Genomic DNA, 22855 nt, shown 5'->3' with positions numbered 1-22855 from the left:
TGTGGGCCCAGTCATACTTGAGCTGCAATGTACCTATATTGCAGAAAAAGCCTGCATTGATTCCGTCTCTTGATATCAGTATTCTATCTTGAACTAAATTATCAAACAACATTAACTGAGCACCACTATAATCAGAGTACTATTCCCAACTGTTGTGAATGGTAAAGCATTGTAAAGAGCAGAAGCTTATTCATTCCCCGAGTTAGCAAATATTTATTAAATTCTCACTTTGTACCAAGTACTGAGCCAGGCACTAGGGAACGAGCATGGAACACAACAGATTAAAGCCCTCCCTTCCAAACCATATGATATTGGGAAATGGATAGGGACAGATAACAAATAGCTAAGGAAATTAAACAGCAGGTCAATTGGTAATAGCCTGTATGGAGAGAATGAAACAGAGGAGAGAGATGTAAATAGAGAGTGAGTAGCACAAAATAGTCTACAGGTTATAGTTAGCATGGTGAACCTGTATGGCACAGGCACTAATCTGAGACTCAGCCTTTCTCTCCTCTTTCAGTGGTAGGTGGAAAAAGGAGTGAGAGACTCCTCAGCAGAGGCTGGGGAGACCACAAAACCATGTAGTAGAATAGAAAAAAAAAGGAGATTCAGAGGTTTGCAGCCTATGAGAGGCAAGGGGGAAGGGGTCAGGCGCTCCCAAAAGTATCACTTATGTCAAAGAAAGGGACCACATATTCACTAGCCAGAGATCTCTGCCTCTGGTTTTAGCAGAGCAGCTGATGGTCAGACAGGAAAGGGCTATTAAACTGCATGTAACAAATGGCAGCCCAGGCACACCCAGGAACCAACGTGAAATGAGATGCTCTTATCCCTTCTGGTTTCATAAGGACCTTTAAGCCACCTGGCTGTTGTTCCTCCATACACCTGGACCCACTTACATAAAGGCTAAGAATGAAGAAGAAAGTGTGGGAAAGGATACCCATGTTATCCACTAGAGCTGCACATTGCCTAGAGCAGGAGTGTCAAACTCATTTTCACCACAGCCACATCAACCTTGCAGTTGCCTTCAAAGGGCCAAAATAATTTTAGGACTATGTAAGTGTAACCACTCCTTAACTGTTAAGGAGTTGAAATTACATTCAGCCCTTTGAAGGCAACTGTGAGGCTGATGTGGCCCCCAGTGAAAATGAGCCTGACACCCCTGAAGAGGGACTGTTTAATTCCTCCAACTAGGCTATATTTTACTTGGGCTAGATAGTTAATTTTATCTTGTTACCCAGTAGGTTACCCAGTAGGTAAGCAAAATAAGATCAGATCAATTATAGATGAAGAAATTACAATTTCTCTGCTTAGAGGAGGAGGGCAGGAGGGAAAAAACATGAAAAAGTCTTTTAAGGAGTTTTGCTCAAAACATGAAAACAAACCAGAAGAGGGAGAAAATGTGATGATTACAGGAGAGAGGGCTGCAAGAGCAATGTCCTTGAAGAAGTGAATGAAGTACTGTAGGGGAAGAACTGACTTCAGGTTTAAGTACCACCCACTCCATTCTTCTGTCCAGGGGGAAGATGCGGGAAGATGTGTGTGTGTGGTGGTGAGAGTATGTAGAAGTTTTCTTCTGATTGCTTCTATTGTTTCTGAGAGTCAGAGTGTACAATCACCAGCTGAGAGTGAGGAGGAGGATTTCTTAGGGACTGAGGAGAGAAGAGGATGTTCAAAAGACTGGTCTGGAGGGTAGGAGACCAAATGAATAGGGTTAAGTATGAGGACGGTAGTGGTGGGGGGCAGAGAACCACTAAGTGCCACTCTAGAGGTTGTAATTTCAAGTGAAACAACAGCTATTTGGGAGTGTGCACGGATAGGCAGAGAATTCTGCTTACCTAGGGTTGTAATTGTGCTCTGCTCCAGGAGACAGGTTGACAACAGAGTCACTAATGGAGTTTAAATTGGGTAAAGATCCGAGGTGTGTGAGAGACGAGGAAAGAGAGGAGCAACCTATTGAAGGTCCCAGCGTCACTGGATTGCAGCAGTTGAGGCATTAGAGAAAGTGAGCTAGAAAAATGCTGGGAGAAGTCAGAAACTGAAGTGACTGAAATGGAAATGAAAGAGGGCTCACAGACCCTTGAATAAAGATTACATAAGATTGGTGTAGCTCAGTGGTGTAGCACGGGCCTGTGAACCACATGATCGCAGTTCGATTCCCAGTCAGGCCACATGCCTGGGTTGCAGGCCAGTTCCCAGCAGGGGACTCACAAGAGGCAAAAATACATTGATATTTCTCGCCTTCTCTCCTTCCTTTCCCCTCTAAAGATAAGTAAATAAAATCTTTTTAAAATTTTTAAAAAGATTACATAAAATTATTAAATATGTAAGGGATGTCCATAGAAGCCAATGCCTGATATGGGGTGAAGGGCAAGATCACTGATAGAAAGCAGAGCCCAAGTCATTGCCAGACTCATATTTTGGGATATAAAATTTATAGATTGAGAGAGTGAGAGACAGGCAATAAAATTCTCAGATTGTGATGCCTCGGGCTGAGTGATGAGGGAGGACTGGAAAGTCTGAGGAACTTAGATTCAAGACCAAATTTTAGGATTGCTGGAAATAGCAATGATGAGGAAGGTGACAGGTATGCCTCCTCTAAGCCCATGTCTCCTGTGTGTGAGAGAGGACTGCAGGGAAGTATGTCTCTGGGGCAACACCAAGTTTCAGTTTCAGAAAGGAGAAGGAAACTCTGGGAAAAAGAATTTGAGGATCTAAGCCACAGAAGGTTGGGTGGGGAAATGGAGACGATGTCCATGCACACAAAGAGATTAAAGAACTCCCAGAAAAGTTCCAAAGCAATCTGTGGTGTTTGGGGTCAGGACTGCAAAGCTAGAATGACTTTGGAGGCACAGCAGGCAGTTTGGGGGGACATCACGGGGACCTGAAGGCCCTGGAATCAGGCTGACTAGGGTTGAAATCCCAGTCCAGTGTCTTGCTGTCAGTGTGATCTCAAAGGAATCCCACTTTGCTCACCAGCTCCTAAGGACATGATTAAATGAAGTACATCCTGAGTACTAAACCAGCGTCAGCTATTGACATTAAAAGCACATGAATTGACTCAGTTTGAGTCTTTCCCCCAGAATTTTAGTTCTTTCTGGTGTTGGCAAATAGTGTTGTTTTAAGTTTGTAAAATATTTTGTACATAGGTACAATATAGCACCCGTTTAAGTACCCAAATGTACAAGTAAATGCTTAAGCCTTGTTCTTTAAGATGAGTAGATATGGTCATGCCCATAGATCTCAGAATTAGAGATTGCTGAAATTATTTGGTCAGCTCCACCAGCATCACTCCATAATTTACAAAAGAGAACTGGGCATGGTAAAGCTGAGGCGGATCCATGATCACTCGGTTGTAGAACCATAACTAGAATCTGGGAGGAACTCTAGATTCTGGTCTAAACTTCTCCCCTACTCTTTAGTATTGCAGCAGTCTTCCCTAAACGTCAGGAAGCAGTCACCAGCTGACATCCCTCAGAAGGTGTCCACTCTACTAGACTAACAAAAGCGCCAGCGCTCTGCTGAGCGTAACCAATGGCACTAGGGTTCAGAAATCGCTCCCTAGGACTGGGCGGGACTGGTGCACTGCGGCCCCTCCCCCGCCCAGTTCCACTTGGTGGAGAAGAAAGTGCCCTGGAAAACCACGGGCCTAGGAGAGAGTGAGAGTGGGGCAGACGGTGGCCAGGAGGGGAGACTGCGCGTCACTTGATGGATCGAGCCTGAAAGCAAACCTTGCAGAGCTGTGTTCTGTGAGGCAGGGCTTGAGCAGTGCTGCCCGGGCTCTTGTAGAGCCTGCAAAGGCTGAGCTCACCTGCCCAGCGTGAGCTGCCAAAGGAGTGCTTCGTCAGCGGGGCCATGCGATAGGCTCCTGGCCCACCTCAGCATGCCGATGGGCAGCTCCTGGAACAGCAGCGACAGTGAGGAGGGCGCGCGGGAGCCTGCATGGGCCACGGGGCTGCCCTGCGATGAGCACCGCTGCTCACCCTTCCCCCTGAGGGCACTGGTGCCAGTGACCACCGTGTGCCTGGGCCTGTTCGTCATCGGTATATGCGGCAATGTGGTGACAGTGCTGCTGATTGGGTGCTACCGGGAGATGCGGACCACCACCAACTTGTACCTGGGCAGCATGGCGGTGTCTGACCTACTTATCCTGCTCGGGCTGCCCTTTGACCTGTACCGCCTATGGCGCTCGAGGCCCTGGGTTTTCGGGCCACTGCTTTGCCGCTTCTCTCTCTACTTGGGCGAGGGATGCACCTATGCCACGCTGCTGCACATCACGGCACTCAGCGTCGAGCGCTACCTCGCCATCTGTCGCCCGCTCCGAGCCCGCGTTCTCATCACCCGGGCCCGCGTCCGCGCACTCATCGCAGCCCTCTGGGCCGTGGCGCTGATATCTGCTGGGCCATTCTTCTTTCTGGTGGGCGTTGAGCAGGACCCAGGTGTAAACGCATTCTCAGACCTTAACAGCACCACGCAGCTCACCCCCTCACCACGCACCTCATCACCACCTACGGAGTCGCCCCTCAGGTCTTCTCGAGTGCTGCTAACTCTATCCTCGCTGTCGTGGCGCCAGGTAGACGAAGCAGCAGCGCTGTTCAGCCGTGAGTGCCGGCCAAGTCCTGCCCAGCTGGGCGTGCTGCGTGTTATGATGTGGATCACCACCTCCTACTTCTTTCTGCCCTTCCTGTGCCTCGGCATCCTTTACGGACTCATCGGGCGGGAGCTGTGGAGGAACCGGGGACCGTTGCGTGGCCTGGCCACCTCTGGGAGGGAGAAGTACCACCGGCAGACGGTCGGTGTCTTGCGTAAGTGGAGACACCTGTGTTCCAAATACACCAACCCGCTAGTCTCCCAGACCTTGGCACCTCCCCTAGCTAAGGACGCCCTAAGGCATCCCTGAGGGTAGGATACCCAGGTCCGCTAAACAGCAATGATTTTACAGAGCCTCTAGAATCAGCGAGCCAGGCTGATCCAGGACAGGAAATTGGAGGCTCTTAAGGCAACTGCCTGTCCCCACTAGATACTGCGGATGTGGATCTCACAGAATCCTTGAGAAGATAAAGTAGATCACATTAAGTTAAAATTTCTTTTCTTAATGCTAAGGTTTCCTGAAGGTTAAAGTGAACCATGCCTGTTCCAAAATTAAGATTGTGAAGACCTGTCGCAGTATTGTTGTTTTTTTTCCAACAGAGTTCTGTCTTTTAAATGGCTGTGGTGAAGGAAACCTGTCAGCTTGTTAGGAGAAACAGCTCCTTCTGTTTTTATGTCCTTGATAACACATACATGAGCCAAATATTCAGCTTTAAAGCAAATATAGATGCGGTCTGCAGTCTGGTGGTTTTCTGGGGTGGGGATTTGGCTAGGTCAAAGCTTTACTGAATTTGTTTTGTTATTACTTATTACTTCCGATGGCTTTTCAGGGATCCCTTTTTCTCTTTTTGATCGCTTTAGCTAATTCTGGTGCCTGTGTCTTGTTTTGCAGTGGTGGTGGTTCTGGCATTTATAATTTGTTGGTTGCCTTTCCACGTTGGCAGAATCATGTACATAAATACAGAAGATCCTCAGATGATGTACTTTTCTCAGTACTTTAACATTGTTGCATTGCAACTTTTCTATCTAAGTGCATCCATTAACCCAATCCTCTACAACCTCATTTCAAAGAAGTATAGAGCTGCGGCTTGGAAACTACTGCGGTGGAGACAGTCCACACAGAGAGGTTTCATTAGAAGCAGAAACACAGAGGGGACCACAGGAGGAAACGCAGCTGGCTACACCTACACCATCATCAGCATATCGCCGCCTGCCACAATCATGGCCAACCAAATTGCGTCATCCCACAGTTCTGGGACTTCAGAGAAAACAGGTCTGTAGGTCATAGGACTGAAAGGGGGAACTAATGCTGTTGGGAGGAATTAGAAAGTGGTTGATATTTAGCAAATTGTCCAGTAACTTGTCAACATGATTGTTTTTCAACCTAGTTACAAAAAGAAAGTGTACCAATCTTTCTGTGTGTATTTTTTTCATTTACCGCCTCAGATATGATCATTTTAGCCTCATAAAATCCCACCTCACAGAATGTGCTCTTGGGAGGTTTTACAAGTCTTCATTCTCCTAGTCTTTGAAAATATGGTTGCTCATTTTACATTTAATAAGATACAGAGAGATGAGATCAAAGGTGTATTTTGTTTTTATGTTTTGAATATAAATATAATGGTGTATATACAGGGAACCGAGGATAATGACAGCATTGATCCAATAAAATATTTTTTAATTTTAATATACTTTATTGATTATGCTATTACAGTTGCCCCGTTTTCCTCTCCCTCTTATTACCCATCACCCTGTACCACCCTCTCACCATCATTCCCCGACCTTAGTTCATGTCCATGGGTCATACATACGATTTCTTTGGCTTCTCCATTTCCCATACTATTCTTAACCTTCCTCAGTCTATTTTGTACCCACAATTTATGCTTCTTACTCCCTGTACTTTTCCCCCATTCTCCCCCCTCCACCTCCCTGCTGATAACACTCCATGTAATCTTTATTTCTGCAAATCTGTTCTTGTTCTAGTCGTTTGCTCAGTTTTTTTTTTTAGGTGCAGTTATTGATAGTTGTGAGTTTGTTGTCATTTTACCATTCACAGTTTTGATCTTCTTTTTCTTACATAAGTCCCTTTAACATTTCTGTGGGTTTTTTTAAATTGCTGTTGATGTTTTCCTTTTCTGTGAAAAATAGTTTGATGTAGTCCCATTTGTTTACTTTTTCTGTTTCTCTTGCCTGGGGAGATATATCTGATAAAATACTGCTACAAGCTATGTCCATGATTTTGCTATGTTTTTATTCTAGGATTTTTATGGTTTCAGGTCTAACATTTAAGTCTTTAATCCATTTTGGATTTATTCATGTGTAGTATAACAAGGTGGTCTAGTTTCATTTTTCTGCACATATCTGTCCATTTTTCCCTACACTGTTTATTGAATAAATTATCTTTGGTCCATCAGATGCTTCCTTGCTTTCTCTGTTGAATATTAATGTACTATAAAGGTGTGGGTTTATTTCTGGGCTCCTTATTCTTTTTTTTTTTAAGATTTACTTATTTTTAGAGAGGGGAAAGGAGAGAGAGAGGGAAACATCAATGTGTGGGTGCCTCTCACATGCCCCCTACTGGGGGCCTGGCCTGCAACCCGGACACCTGCTCTGACTGGGAATCCAACCAGTGACCCTTTGCTTGGAAAGCGGGGCACTCAGTCCACTGAGCCATACCAGCCAGGGCTGGACTCTGTTCTGTTCCTTGATCTATGTGTCTGTTTTTATGCCAGTACCATGCTGTTTTGGTTTCTATGTATGTCAAGGGTGAAAGAGAATGTTGGACATTTTGACCAACAACTCTGTAACTTTGTTTTGTTTTTTACAGTTTGAAACTTAAACCTGTTCCCAGAGGCCCTCATTCACGACATGGTCTGTGTGAATGGCGCCCCCTGGAGGTTACAACTTGCTCAGTTGTAAAGTACAAGTAAACAAGGATCACTCAACATGCTGGAAAAGTTCTGCTTTGGCACTAGATTACTCCTGCAGGGTGATGCTTTCAAGTCCCCTTGAAGTGTCCTAACTCTCTGACCCTGCCCTCCCATGGATCAGTGAAGAAGTCTCTCCTCTAGGATGTATTTCTCCCTATTAGTGGAAGAAGCAGAGAGCAGCCACTTGGGGCAGCAGTCCCTAAACTCTGTTGTGTAGATTTTCAAAGATTATTTGAAAACGGTCTATGGGAAGGTCATGGTTAAGAATGTTATTATATTTTATTTTTAATATAATATTTTAGATATAGACAGAAAAACCTCTTCTTGAAGCTTTCTTGTTCAAATTCTCACTCTCCTGTGATTTGAAAGTGTTACGTGGTATGGGCCTGAGGGAGAATCACCCTTCGTTCACTGAAGGGTCCCTGAGATGGAGTGCCTGAGCCCATCCTTCCAGTGGATCACTGTGTGGTTGTTTTCAAAATGCTGGTTTCACCCATTAGTGGATCGTGAAATCAGTGGAATAGGCCACATTTTTCTCTAATGGGAAGCAGTGAGCTAGAATCAGCACATCCTGTATAGTAAAAGTAACTTGTATTGTGAAACCTTTGTTTTAATTATATGTTGGTTGGTGTCTTTCCTGGTTCACAAAATAAAATGTTTTCCTACTGTGGATCATGGTCAAAAATATTTGAAAAATTATTCTGCACCCCAGCAGATGGTGTTCTTCTCCTACAATTATAACTGGCTATAAAGAGGGAGAGGAGTCCTGGAACACAACTGGGGAGGGACAGCAGACTGTGGGTTTCAGTCCTGGGCCTTCCTTCTCTCCAGGGCTGTATCACAGAGACTATGCCTCAGAATCTCTCCCTGCATGCAGACAGAGCCCTGTGCTGGCATCCCTACAAGGTTCTCTTTTAGGCTCCTCTCCCTTCTACAGGCCACATGGCTTGTGTTGTGTGAGGCACCAACCTTGGGGAAGGGTTTGTGTTTCATGAATTCAATTAGCAGATGTTTACCAAGCAACCGCTAAGTGCTAGATGTGTATGACCAAATACACTAGAAAAATTAGCTCATGTCATGGTATACAAATCAATCAACTTTTTAATGCATTTTTGGGTTTGGAGTGTGATTGTGCCTTTTGGAGTAAGCACGGACTCAGCTCACAGGTTAATAAAAGCACTTACATCAAACGGACCTGCCAAATATCAGGTTAGTATCTTCCACACAGACATTCGTCCTTTTTTCTTCATGAGACATTTTCACTTCTGAAGGAAATATTCAAAGAAGCTATTGCATAGCATATCCTAGGAGCCAAAAGCCTTCTGTACCAGGTCTTCAAGAGGACATGAGAGCAGCATGTTAACAATGTTTAAAGTTTGAACATGGCCTCTCCTGGCCATTTCTATTCATGTTATAGTAACATTGGCCAGAATGTGGAAGCTTTTTGTATATGAGTGATAGTGATTGAACAGGTCAAGTGTTTTCAAGTGGTGCTTTAAAAAAGGCTTTTCTTAAACATAGATGTAAGGCAATTTGTAATTGTGAGCCAACTTTCTAAAGACTCTGAACTCTAAATATTACACAGACATTGATCATCTCTGAGCAACCTTCCAATATCAGCTTTTCTTCTACCAGAAGCATAAGGACATTTGTCATACAGCAAGCATGAGCTCCACGGGCATGCTTTGTGGTCACTCAGTGTGTTTCAGGCTCTGTGTAAGATGCAAGGAAGTGACAGAGGCTGACTCTACTAAAAAAACTTAGTAGGAAAGCAGCACACACCTTTTGAAGACTAGTGGACTCATGTGTAATTTTATAGGCTAAAATGTGCCAGCCAGAATAGGAGAACTGAGTGTGGGCTGGAGTCTCTTTCATGGCACTTAGTTACATGGTGGTGGCTAGTTCCCAGGAGTTGTAACTTGCTTCCTAAGAACAGACTGTGTTTTATTCCCCCTTGGCATCTCTTGCCCAGGTAAACAATGTATGTTGAATTTAACTGGATGCAAGGGAGAGGACAAGAATCTATACCCCAGGACCAACAGATGGAGGCTGAGCTACCAGATGACTAAAATGTCTGTTCTGTGACTAGCCAGCATAAGGGAAGGCACAAGACAAGAGCAAAAAAGGTGCACACAGGGAGAGAGTGCTGAAGGAAGTAGACAAAGGGGCTTGTAGCAAAAAGGAGAGGGGGAAAGCAAGAGTACCTGGTGTAAGCAGGAGTTGGAGTCTACAAAACGCCTCACCATGGGGGGTGGGGTAGAACCTGAGCCTGAGAGACCAGTTGAGACCAGTTGTCTGCCATAATCTAGGCATTAAGGCAGTCGTGGGTTAGTGTGGTGACACTGGAGCAATTATTACCATATTCAACATATCCTCTCACTAAGACCTCTAGCCATTTTATGGTGTCCTCAGAGCAACTGGTTTCCCTTTCCCTTTCCTTAATCCCCAGCCCTAGGCATGCCCTCCTGCATCTGTACCAGGACCACAGCCTGTCATCTCTTTTCTCTTACCTTTGTGGTGCATGTGCACTTTCCAAATATCTAAAAATGTTCTAAGTTCTACTACTTGTGATGATATGGGGACAAAAAATTTAATAAGCAAGTAAGTGCAGATTTCAAGATTACAATATCTTAATTTTATTGTTCATACCTGGAACATAAATAGAACCAAAGGTGATCTTTCTTTGATTCTGTCTTACTCCCACAATAATAGGTCAGATTCCTTCCCTCTGGAATTCTAGGGCAATGGTTCTCAAATTCTCTAGAGCAATGATTTTCAATAGTAATGCCTATAGAATTTTTAAAACATGCAATACTTGCTATTTAGTCAGGGGTACTGACCTCTTTCTCCTTAGATCATCACATTTAAAAAAAAAGGACAACAGCCAACACAACAAGAACTGTCTGGAATGAATGAATCAATATATATGTTCTTGGTGTGCTGCAGAATTTAAGTAATTAGTTTATGTGTGCCATGAGATGCAAAAAGTTGCTCTAGAGCATGCATAAGAATCATCTGGAGGGTGGGTTAAAACAGCAGTCTCTAACCTTTATGGTTCCAGGGGCTGTTTCATGGAAGACAATTGTTCTTCCAACAACAAGGGATTGGGGAGGGGATTGGTGGAGGTAGGAGAGATAGGGTTCTGGCGGTTGGAATGGGGGAGACAGGAGGCAGAGCTCAGGCAGTAACATGAGCAAAACTTAGCCTGCCGCTCACATTCTGCTGTGCGGCCTAGTGCCTAACAGGCTACAGACTGGTACTGGTCCTTGGCCTGGGGTTTAGGGACCCCTGGGCTAAAACACTCTGCTGGACTCTACTGTAAAAGAGATGCAGTTCCATGACCCAATCACCATCTGTCCCCAGGCCAGAATGGATGTTGCTTTCTGCAAACCCCCCTTAGAGACTGTCCGATGGTAACTCATGTTCATTCTGACAAATAAGCATCCTTCCCCTGCCTCCTGCTATGTGTTGATTCCTGGAATAAGTTCCTAACTTGGTCAAGCATGTAAAGTAATTCCTATACCTGGTAGCATTAACATACTTGTACTTAAAACTATCCACACCTTTACTTTACATAATTTTCTAGCACCTGCCAAGAAATGAGGGGCCACTTTGTACTGTATTTGCCCACCTTGTATGTGAGCTTTCTTTAATAAACTCTATTAATCACCACATTGAAGTGGCCAGCCCCCTTCTGTAGTCTTTCCCTGTCCTCTGCTTTCAGAGGTAGATTTTGAGTCTCAGGTTTTTCTTTGGGTCTTTGTATATGAACATCCACCCCAAGTTTCTGATCTAGAAGGTCTGGGTTGGGGCCCTAGAATGTGCATTTTTCCCAAGTTTCCAGTGGTGCTGATTTTGATGGTCTGGGAACCACCCTCTGAGAACCTCTACTGTAAATTGTTGCTGTAGAAAATGTGATCCACAGACCAGTGTATTAGCATCACCTGGAATCTTGTTAAAATGTAGATTTCTCAAATCTACCCCCAAGCCATTAGATGTTTCCAATGGGCCTCCACACCTCTAGCCCAACAAACACACCTTGTGTTTCTCAGCACAGCTGAACATCTGGCTCTTCCTATGGTGCATTAGTATCCACCAGTTTTGTCAGCTCCCCAGTGTCTTTGACCCTCTTTCAGCTGCCATCTTTAGTCAGGGCAAGAGTATCCTAGCCACACACGTGCATCCATGGTGGGTATGTGGCCCCTGAAGCTCAGGCAGGCACTGTATGAGCTCTCTCCCACCTCTCAGTCATGAGTCACTCTGCCCTGGGCAACAGCCTTCTTCCGCAGCCCCTCCCTTCAAGAAGGCATGGGCTCTTAATCTTCCTTTGTTATGCAATGTTCATCAAATTATGTGCCTTCCCATCTGTGGGCATTCTTCCTTCACACCCTCCTGCCTTTTTCCAGATTTAGGGGGATAGTGGGGTTCCCCTTCTTTCCAAGTGACCCATGCTCTGACCTACTCCATTACAAGATGACATCCTGTGAGATAGAAAATCAAGTTTTTTGATGGTGGTGCAAATGTATACAGGCCACCATAATGAGGTGTTGTTACAGAATAGACCCTTGCAGGGGACGAATGATACACTATTACTAAATGGACCACCCTTGTGCTCCAGGGGTCTCCTGCCATACTAAGTTTACCTTGCCTGCCACTAGGGAAAGACATCTCTCAATGCCAGAGACTGGTAAAAAGGGAAGAGATTATTTATAAGAAGTTATACTTAGAGTAAGGACTTAATGTCTCCATTAAAAATACTGCAGTCCTTTAGAATACCCAAAAATGCACAGTCCTTCCTTCTCCCCTTTGCCCAGTCTAGGGTATTGTATCTCAGGGAAAGAAGAAAAAGTCCATGGTTCAGGCAGCCCCTCAGTTCTGGCACCATCAGCTGTGTCACTGCCATATTCTACAGTTAATCCAAAACCATGTGGCACCTTCTCATGGCCCACCATCAAGAAGCCTTTCACCCCTTTTCTTCAAGGCAAAATCTCTCCTGCTTCCTAAGCCACATAGCAAAAAGGGCGCACCCTAAAGTTGTACAATCCCAACTTTCACCAAAGACTCATGGTCCCAAAAAAGCCCCAGCATGGCTCCCACACCTAGATTTAAATCCCAGCACCAATCTTCCTCTGCAGCCCCATTTCCAACTCCTCCCACAACCAGTTATACTTGCCAGCATTCCCATATTTTTCCAGCTTTACTGGGCTGCCATAATAAGTCCAGGCAGATGTGGACCCATGGTGTGGAGCCAGTCATCTCCAAGCTCTCATGCAGGGGCTGTAACCAGGGGGAGTTGCCCCCCAGTTACCTCATGGATTGAATTCACTCCCATCCCCCTGGCTCAAAGCATGGCCACAGCTATTTAACATATCTATAAAACCAGTTAAAGGTTATAGGTATGTGAAATGACCATGCCAGAGGTTAGCTACAAAGCTGTTGCTATTTGAAACAGCTCTCAATGGCCCTGCTCCATCATCCCATCCCTCAGTTCAGACTTGTGGAAGTTAGAACATCATATATATATATATATATATATATATATATATATATATATGTATATTCCTAATATTTCCTGGACAGCCTGAGTTCTGGACCCCATTACAAATCCCCATTTGTGGGCTCTCCCTTGGCTGCACACTGTTACAGTGTTTTTAGACCAAAAGATGATTCCATGGAATGTAATAGAATTTATTATATGGTAATTTTCTTACGGAAAATTGGGTCTGAGCAGACAACCAGCCCAGTTTTGCATATTATTCTCCACTAACAAACTCCTGTTATAGTACATTATTTACTCATATAGTTTAACTCAGGTACTAATTGAAAAGGTAAAGCTAGAGTCATTTGCGATTGTGGCACCATTAGCTGAGCAGGCCTGTGACCTTGTTAAACTTGACTTCCATTTTACTCTTCTGAGGTTATTCCCTCAGGACTGGAATACCAGAAAGCATGAAAAGAACTAACCACTCCCTACAGCCACAGGCAGAAGATAACACTGGAACAAACTGCAGCCTCTGTTATCATGCCTCAACAGCCTAGGGGCCACACAACAGCCATGCCCCCACCTTTTTAAAATCTAGTTATAATCCAATAGAACTCAAAGCCCCCACCCCTCAGTGCCGGTGTATCTCTCTACACCATGCCCCTCTCCTTTCTTGGAGAGTGAATAAAAACTTTATTCTCTACACTTTCTTCTCTTTGTGAATTCTTTCACAGCTCATGTCACTAACTACCTTAACACTAATGACTAATGAGGACAAAGGGACGAAGAATGCAGTTGCTCTAGGGGTCATACCTCCTGGTGGTCTTGTGATAGATGATTGTTTATAGTCAATACTATCACCAGTTAGACATTTATCTCCATTGTCATGGCATGCCAGCTGTTACTAACAAAAATATTTATGGCTACATTTTAAGAAACACAGGTAATCAAGAACTACAAAGCTTTGAAATTCTTGCTAAGGTCAGTGAAGTTCATCAAAGGTCACAGCATGAAACTTTAATTTGGGATACAAATATGGGGTTAGCTTTGTTTATACCTACATCTATACACATGTCCTCAACAACAATCTTTACAACAGTGCTGAATGTCATAGGGCTTTTTCATATAATATCAATGAGAAAAGTTATCCAACACTTGGGAAATGATAAAATGGTGATTACCTGATTTTATTTTTGCTACACATTTTCTGTTATTAGAAAATAATATGTTTGCTTGAAGAAAAGCTGGACCATGTTGAATGGGACTTTCATTTGATACTCTGGCAGGATGAAAGTTTGTTGTTACAGTTCTTATTTTAAAATGAATAACATACAACTGATAGAAGCAATGACAATTTATAGTCCTGTAAGATGAGAGATTACCTTGAAGAAACTGACACAGTGTTAGGATTTTAAGCCTAGTAGAAAAGTTAACCCCAAAGATACTATAGTTTAATCAGCCTAAAGAAAGTTAATTGGGTGTTGAGGGGGTTTAGAGTTGTAACCATGCAGAAATTCTATTTCTTTAATATGACCCTTTCTCCTTTCCATCTATTCACTCCCTTCCTTAATCATAAAGCCCTTAGGACATCAGATTCTGGTCAGTATCAAACTATCGTAAGACCAAAAGCTCAGATCTGTTGACCACAGAATCAGTTTCAATCAAGCTCAAGATAACATATTGACCTCAGTTGTGTTTCAGCCCCAAGCCCATGACACCAGACAAAACATTGCCGTGGCTGACATCAGGACCTGATACAGTGATCAACTACTCTCCACCCTGGCCCCAACCAATCAGTAGAGCCCATGACCCCTCCTCCTTTAGCCACCAAAAGTAATAATTTTCTTCTGTATAACCCATCCCTGGGAAGCCATCTGGGAGCCAGGTCTTTGAGCTTACCTGTGACTTTGGACTTGCTGCCATTTCCACAACTAATAAATCCTTATTTATTTATTTATTTATTTGGTTTACCAACACCTTTGATGGGGCTTTGATGCATGCAAGTAAATGGACTCCTTTAGTGTGATAACAAAACGTGCTGCTTTAGCATGTGGGCTATTTTGACCTTAAGAAAAGCAAGACTCAGCAAATTCAGGAAAAGCTTTCTACCTCCCTCTTAATCGCTTAAAAGAAATTAGAAAAGGAGCCTGTAGTTGTAAGAGAGCTGAGAGATTTACCTGCATGGCATGGCAAACATTGCTTATTAAACATTTGCTCTTTTTTTTTTCCGGAAAGATTTCATGACATGAGTCCAAGTGAACATACTGAGTGTATGTTTGTTAAAACTGGGAACAGTGAAACAAGGAAGGGCTTACTATAGATAAAGCAACGGGAAAACCCAGGCTGGGCTCTTTTGTTACAGAGCTTGTCAAAACTGTAAGCAAGCAGACTGGCCTGTTCACATAGTACCCTGGTGAAAGACCCAACAATTAATGCTAGAAGGAGCATCTCTTTATTTACAAGTTCCAACCTTGTGGGGTTCAGAGCACCTCAGCTCAGAGCCCTCCTTTCCCACAAGACCCAGCATTTCCCATGCTCCCCATTAGGCCATTAGCCAAAAACCTCAAAAGTTTCCTGTCTCCTTATCTTAAGCCACCTGCACAAGCAGTTCTCCAGTCACTCTGGAAGGAATCAAGTTGCCAGCCTTACATGACAATTTTCTCCTTCAGGATCTGGGATATGGTTTATCAGCCTCCATTTAATTGTCCAGAAAAACATTTGGTGTGTTTCTCTGGATCAGGCTGAAACTCAGGAAAGGTACAAGTCTTAATAGTCCAGGTAAAAATCAAGGTGTAGCAGGACAGGATCTTGCAAGAAATTCCTTTGCAGCTTCCGAGACTGTAAGATATGAGCTTACCCCATCTGCAAACACACTTGGGGTACAGCGAAAACAAGATCTTACAAGAATGGGTGTCTGATGGCTAGCAAGCACAGATCGGTAGTGCAAAGCTGATAGTTTTATCCCTAACGCAATTGGTCCCTCCCTATTTCTCCACTGGTTTAATACTCTGGAGTTACAATGTGATGTGATTTCATCTAATTGTAATTGATTCCCTTGCTGCCACTGTCTTTGCTTCCGTCTGGCCCGATTTTGTTTCATTCTAATTTGTTCCTTTGAGGTTTTGAACTTATGTATCTTCTGGGAAGTTTCCACTAGACCTCAAGGTTTGAGAGTCACCTTACTTTGAGTTTCTTACAAGGCCACATGGCCTCCTTCCTCACTATAAACAGCATCCTACATGGCAGAAATCCTCCTTCTCCTTTCTAAATTGTGTGGCTAAGACCACTCCCGAGCCACATGGTCAAGAGGCTTCTCCTTCAAAAGCTGCGTGCTTAAGAGGCCCCACATGACTGCCATGCTTGAATTTAAATCTTCCCCCTTCTCCTCCTCCATAACCCAATTTCTGACTCCTCCCACAATCAGCTACCTCTGCCAGCACTCTGATCTTTTCTGCCTTTCTCCAGCTGTCATAGTTAGTCAGGGAAGGCTTGACCCATTGATGTAGGGGAACCACCTTCCTGCCCTTGCACTGGTACAGCAAGTCCCTCCCATTCCATCATGAGTCAAAGTCACCCCCATTTCCCTGGCTCCAAGTGTCTGCCACAGCTACTTAACATATCTCTGAAGCTTGCCAGCTGTTATCAATATGCAAAGTACTTTGGACTGGTCCCTCTACTTCCCCATCCCCCAAGTGATGGCTGTAGGAGTTTGGGGGCTTCCAGCCCCCACCTTGTCCTGAACCTCATTCCACACCCATTACACTTTAGCTCACTGGGAAGTCAGAGAAAAGAGGGCCTTGGAGACAGGTTCAGGGTGTTAGCCTGGGATGAGCTGCTGTTGACCATTGCTCCCCTGGTTGCAAATTTTCTGGGGACCCTTAGAATTTAGGAGATACATGTCTGTTGGGGAAGAAGTGGGGGAAGAAAAGCAGAAAAGGAACAGCATGTGGGTGTGCTCCTCAGAGAGAGAGCATGCCCATTTGCTCTTCTTATCTTTCTATGGCTTGCCTTCCTCTCCTTTGAAGCCCTGGACCCACATCATTACCCTAGCTCAGGGTGGTAGGTAAGCCTCAATTGCCTGGCAGCTTTGAGTCTCATATCTTTGTAGGACTCCCTTACACGCCTTATTAAAACTGTTTTTATTTTGTTAGTTTCTCTTTTTACAGGCAGAACAGCCAAGAAGCTACCAGAGTAGAGGGCAAAAGAAAATTGTTTTTTCTCTACTACAGTACTAGTTATTTTACTTAGTGCCATCCTGTATTTAAGTCCCTCTTCCTTAGATACACTAGGAAGCAGTTAAGCCATTTACATTTAAAGTGGTTATTGATAGGTATATACTTATTGCCACTTTATTATTTTGACTATGTTCCTCTGTTTTTTTTTTCTTCTTCTACTTCTTAAAGCAGACCCTTTAACCTCAAATACAGTTCAAAATAGATTTCACTGTCATTGCTGGAGGTTACTTTAGTTGTGAGTTAAATGAGGAGTTGAGTTGTTTAGGAAAACAATCATGGCCTCCTTCCTCATGTTGTCTATGGCTTCTTTTGTGACCTATGACAGACCAAATGTTTCACAAAGCGTAAAATATTTCTTATCTGGCCTTTCCAGAAAAAATTGTTAACCTCTAGCCAAATAAAACTTTTATACCTGCTCCTTTACTAGTATGAAAAATTTGCTTTTTAATATTAGCTAATGATGATAGATCATGTGATCTAAAAAAGTACTTGGTAGAAGCAATTCTATAAGGACAGGAATACTACTGGGAAGTACCATGGATTCTGAATCTCTAACTGATACACCCAGGAATCTGGGTGATAGTCTCTGTTTGACTCTTGTGAATACACATGTTTGAGACCCACTGTAGCCCTCTGGTCTAGCTAAGTGGTTCTGTACAGACTCTGACTCTGTTGGACTGATGTGGGATTCAAGAGTCTACATTTCTAACAAGCTCCTGAGTAATGTTGGTGTTGGTTGTCCAAGTGCCTTAGTCTCCTTCCCCATAAAGTGGACATGATAAAAATCTATATCACAGGGTTGTGAGTAATAAATGAAGTAATATACACTTATATCCCACCCCTTTCAAGCTATATCCGTTTGAGCAAATTACTCAGTGTCTTGGTTCCTGTAAGTAGAAATAATGATAATAATACTCAGTTCATAAGATTGCCAAAAAGCATTAATGAGAAAACATATGTAAAGTAGCTGGAACAGAGCCTAGAACATAGTAAATGCTCAATAATGTAAGATACTATTACTTTATTGTTACATAAAGTGTCTGATGTATAGCAGATATTTCATCAGCACGAGTTCCTTTTCTGTTCTCTCTCTTTGTGTCCTTTCATCCCCACTCCTCCCTCTAAACCTTCTGTTGGTTTCTAAAGTGTCTAATTACCATCTTCAGGAATGCTGATTCAGAAAACCCAAACAAAGTCAAGAGGGTGTCACACAAATGAGGATCCAAAAGGGGCTTGGACATAGACTCTGGTGCCCAGGCCCACCTGCCCACATCCTTTTGGGTGTCCTTGTAGCAGAGCATCTCAGGACCATAGAGGAAGTGGGCTTGTCAGTCCTTCCCACCTCATAGAACGTAGACATTCCAAGGATTCCTGGATATTCTTACTTTGCAGCATATTAATCTATGTAATACCAAGTTAACTTTTCTGAGAACACCATTAGTTTTCTGAGGATGCTGCTGGTGCTGATGCATTTGAGACACTATATGGAAAGTCTAAGAAGTCATTTGTCTTTGTTAGCACTGCCCTGCATAATAAAGCAAATGTTCCATGAAGAGCACCTGGATTTTGTTTCAGGCTTCTCTTTGCTTCCTTGGAGTTTAAGTGCTGCCAAGAACTGCCTTCTAAGAATTATTTAGGAAACATTAATTTATGGATTTAAAATGATGGTTATGGTTATAGCTTTTCCCAAAATGACCAAATTAGGGCTAATTCTGCTCACAGGGTGCACTGACCATTAGTCCCTTTTGATTCTGTGACCATCTTATCTCCAGGGGTGCAGAAGTTATGGCCACTGTTCATGGTATATCTTCCAAGTAGGAGAGCAGTCTTGACTGTGTGCTGTATATTTCCTTCTACAAGCCAGTATCAACATATCCAGTATAAATACCTTGTCTGTGTGATCAACTCCATGGGACCTCAGCTTGTTTTGTTGTAAGGTGGTTCTGTCCAAATAAATACACTGCTAAAACCAATATTCCTAACCAACAACCAAGACTAAAAGGTGAAATTGGGTTATCTATAGAAAATAAGCAAATAAAATACAAAGTGGGAAGGGATAGTAATTGATGATACTGAGTACCTATTCTTTGACACATACTGTGCTATTTGGGGTCATTTAAAAAAATTTTATCCACACCCAAGGACATTTTTTTCATTGCTTTTAGAAAGAGAGGATGGGAGAGAGAGAAACATTGATGTAAGAGAGAAGCATCAGTTCAATCTGGAACCTTGGTGGGTAACCTGACTGGGAATCAAACCTGCAACATTTTAGTTATGGGACAATGCTCCAAGCAACTGGGCCACACTGGCCAGGTTATTTGGGACCATTTAATAAACACATTATTTATTTCTTTATTTATGTATTTAAGGTGAAAACCAAGTTATCAATACTTTTTTCAACCCATAACAGCGTTTCAAATAAAACTGAAATGATGGCAACCTCAATTTAAGGCAAATCGCTAAACACAGTTCACTGGACAGCAGAAAATATGGAGCCTTGCTTTTCAACTTGATACAAGAATTTGAAAACAGATATCAAAATTTCTGGGAAAATAATCAGTATTTTGCTATATTTGTGACTCCATTTTCAGTTGACATAAATATGTTACCTGCCAATTTTCAAATGGAGTGCAAAGAGCTGCAATCTGACACTCAGAAAAATATGATAGTGTCTTTTTACTGGACTTTTATAGGTCCTATCTTTCCAAAGGCAATATCCCTTACTTCACAATCATACCTAATTCATGTTTTCACTATTTTGTCTCACCTAGGTTTTTGAGCAACTGTTTTCATGAAAAAATACATTAAGAGTAAAATTAGAACCAAAATAACTGATGAGCACCTTGAGAACCCCCTGAGAATTACAACTACTTGTATCAAACCAGATATTGACACACCAGTTTCTCAAATACAATGTCAAACATTCCATTAGTTTTATGTTTCCCTCTTTTCTTTTACTTTTATAATAAAAATATATTTAAAAACATCAATTACCTTTTGTTACTTAGACATGTACATTTTCTATACTAGTGATCACAAACTTGGGACCTGCTCAACAATTTTAAAAGATTATCGAAAGGGCTGCTGTGTAATTAGGGTTATAATGTGAGGACTTTTTTTACTTATCTTTGGTGGCAGATATCATGAAAATCATTCATGGACCTTTTTTTTGCTTATCAGTTTTTGTTAGTGTTTGTGTATTTAATGTGTAGCCCAAGATAACCCTTCTTCTTCCAATGTGCCCAGAGATGCCAAAAGGTTGGACACCCCTGTTATATGCACTTGAGCCAAGGCTACAAGTTGGTACTTAGCTAATCTAAGTACACTGACTATTGGGACTCAGAGGTTATATACCTCAGCTGACTTCTAGATTCCCCTTTCTCCCCCACCCCACTTTAAGAATACTATACAGCTACAAAGGCTTTTTTCTCACTTTGTAAAGGCTCTTTGCCTTTGTGAAATTGTTGTAGGAGCTTCCTTTCCCAGCATAGAATCTCAAGGACTGTCCCCACCTCTCATATGATTCCTGCTTGTGATGTTCAAACACCAGGCCATCTTGGAACAATTGCTATAGAAGCTTACAGAAGCCGTTTTTCTCAGCACAGTCTCAAGGACTCTCCACTCCTCCAGTGCTATTTTGTTTGTGATACTCAGGAGACCCGACAGTCTTATCTAATGGAGCTCAGGACTGTTGGGTCAGTTATTGAGACATGTCTTTCTTTGCTTCTAGTCTCCTGTGTTAAGTTCTTTGTTAGATAGTAATGGTGAGGGTCCTGCCTTTATTTCCCCTCTCACAGTTCATTCCTAGCTGCTACCTAACAATATCTCATTGTTCAGTGATGACTCAGTGCAAGTCAGATGGCAAGCCAGACATCAGTAAGGTGGGATCAGTAAGATCAGGAAAGTCAGGTACAGCAAATATTCCAACAATAATGCAGTGTTCATAAAGTAATCATACTAATCATGGATCCTTTGCTTGTTACTTCATACCTTGTCAGTACAAAGAATTCCCATAATTCCTTTTTCAGAATCTGTAGTTTTCAACATTTTACCTCATTTGTACCATCTCTTTTATTCTTTCTCTCTCTTACATTTGTACACCCTTCACCATTCTTTTTCTCATTTGATGGGTTACAGACATCGTGGCAAATTTCCCCTAAAAACTCCAGTGTACATTTCTCAAAAAAAAGGACACTCTCCAACACATGCTAATTCAACCATTCAAAACATGAAATCAACATTGACTGGAAATTACTATGCAATTCACAGACCCCACTCAAATTTTGAAGTTTCAACACATGTCATTTCTATTCTATTTCAGCATCCCATCCAGAATAAGTTTTGTATCTTGATAGTTTCCTTCTACATGAAACACATCCTCAACTTTTCTCTCTGTTTCACAACATTAATAGTTTTTTTTTTAATGGACAGGCCTTTCATTATCTAAGATTTCTCACAAACAAGGTCATCCTGATGTTTCCTCACAACCAGACTCAAGCCATCCATTTTTGGTGGGAATGCTACAGAAGTGATACTGCACTTTTTTCCATGCATTGTATCAGGAAGAAGCTCAGTCTTAACACACTCTACCACTGATGATGTCTTAATCACCTGGCCAGTTAGTGCTTGTCAGGTTTCTATACTATGAAATCATTCTTTTTGCCTTTTGTGGGGAGATACTCCCCAGTCTATGCCAATATCCTATTCCCATTACACTTCCATACACAAACTTCAGCATCTATTGATAATTCACTCATAAATTAACATCAATGAATAGTGTCCAATTGTGATTTCCTACTTCCATCACTCCTTCTACCTCTAGCAGTTGTCATTCTACTATAAGGAAGAACATTTCCCTCTTCTTCATTCATTCGTTTATTCATTAATATCAGTATGGACTTGCAAATTTCTATTTTATTCAATGAGTTGTGATCTGTTATTTATTTTAATGCTCAAATTGTCTCATATTTACCTGATGCAATCCCTTTCAATTCACCTTCTTTATCACTTTGATATATCCCATCATTCTTTGACACTTCTTTACCTTCTGGAGCAACAAGATGCTCTAAGTTCATCTTGCACATTTCCTGCCACAGACCTATAATAAACAATTTTCCCTAGGAGCCCTGGTTCCTCTTAATAGTTAAATCTGCAGATCTATGCAGTAAGTGTTCTCATTGCTACTGGTATATCATTATCACTAGACCCACTTAGAGGATAGATCTGTAAAATATATTTATATCTATATATACAAATATATCTATATGTACATATACATACAATCATATAACTGTAGCTCTTTCATTAGCTATCCATCTCTCTAAAAGAGTTCACACTGATATCTTCAATTCAAGCCCAGCACATCCGGGTTACTTCTAGTCTACTTCCTTACCATTTTGATAAATCTTTTCTCTAACAGCAAGAAACCTAACTCCCATATTCTCAATATAGTTTTTCTATGTTGAGAAACTATTTTGTGGCTCCATTTATCTGTGACTGACTAATCTCCCTAGCATGCTGGTTCCCTCCTTGGCTTCCTAACCCCTCTTCTCAGCCTCCACAGCTCATTTTGGTGCCCAAGGAGAAGAAAGAAAAGGGTGGGGAAAGGTGGGGAGGAG

General features: G+C 42.4%; 1 protein-coding gene and 1 long non-coding RNA gene across 2 annotated transcripts; one reads left to right on the top strand and one right to left on the bottom strand.

Moving 5' to 3' along the window:
• Positions 1–1089: 1089 nt before the first annotated feature.
• On the bottom strand, positions 1090–22745 carry LOC118981255 (uncharacterized). Its single transcript, XR_005065309.1, has 3 exons — positions 22735–22745; positions 20061–20068; positions 1090–1173 (listed from the first exon to the last, which is right to left on the bottom strand). It is a non-coding gene; the product is annotated as an uncharacterized LOC118981255 (long non-coding RNA).
• MLNR (motilin receptor) lies at positions 3771–6169 on the top strand. Its single transcript, XM_037037976.1, has 2 exons — positions 3771–4805; positions 5483–6169. The coding sequence occupies exons 1-2, from the start codon at positions 3884–3886 to the stop codon at positions 5869–5871; spliced, it is 1311 nt and encodes a 436-aa protein (XP_036893871.1). The 5' UTR covers positions 3771–3883; the 3' UTR covers positions 5872–6169.
• Positions 22746–22855: the final 110 nt, after the last annotated feature.

The sequence above is a fragment of the Sturnira hondurensis genome, unplaced genomic scaffold (assembly GCF_014824575.4).
Source record: "Sturnira hondurensis isolate 20B ecotype Veracruz unplaced genomic scaffold, ASM1482457v3 Scaffold0001918, whole genome shotgun sequence".
Lineage (NCBI taxonomy): Eukaryota > Metazoa > Chordata > Mammalia > Chiroptera > Phyllostomidae > Sturnira > Sturnira hondurensis.
Note: the sequence above shows the minus strand (reverse complement) of the source record. Positions and strands in the feature narration are given on the sequence as shown.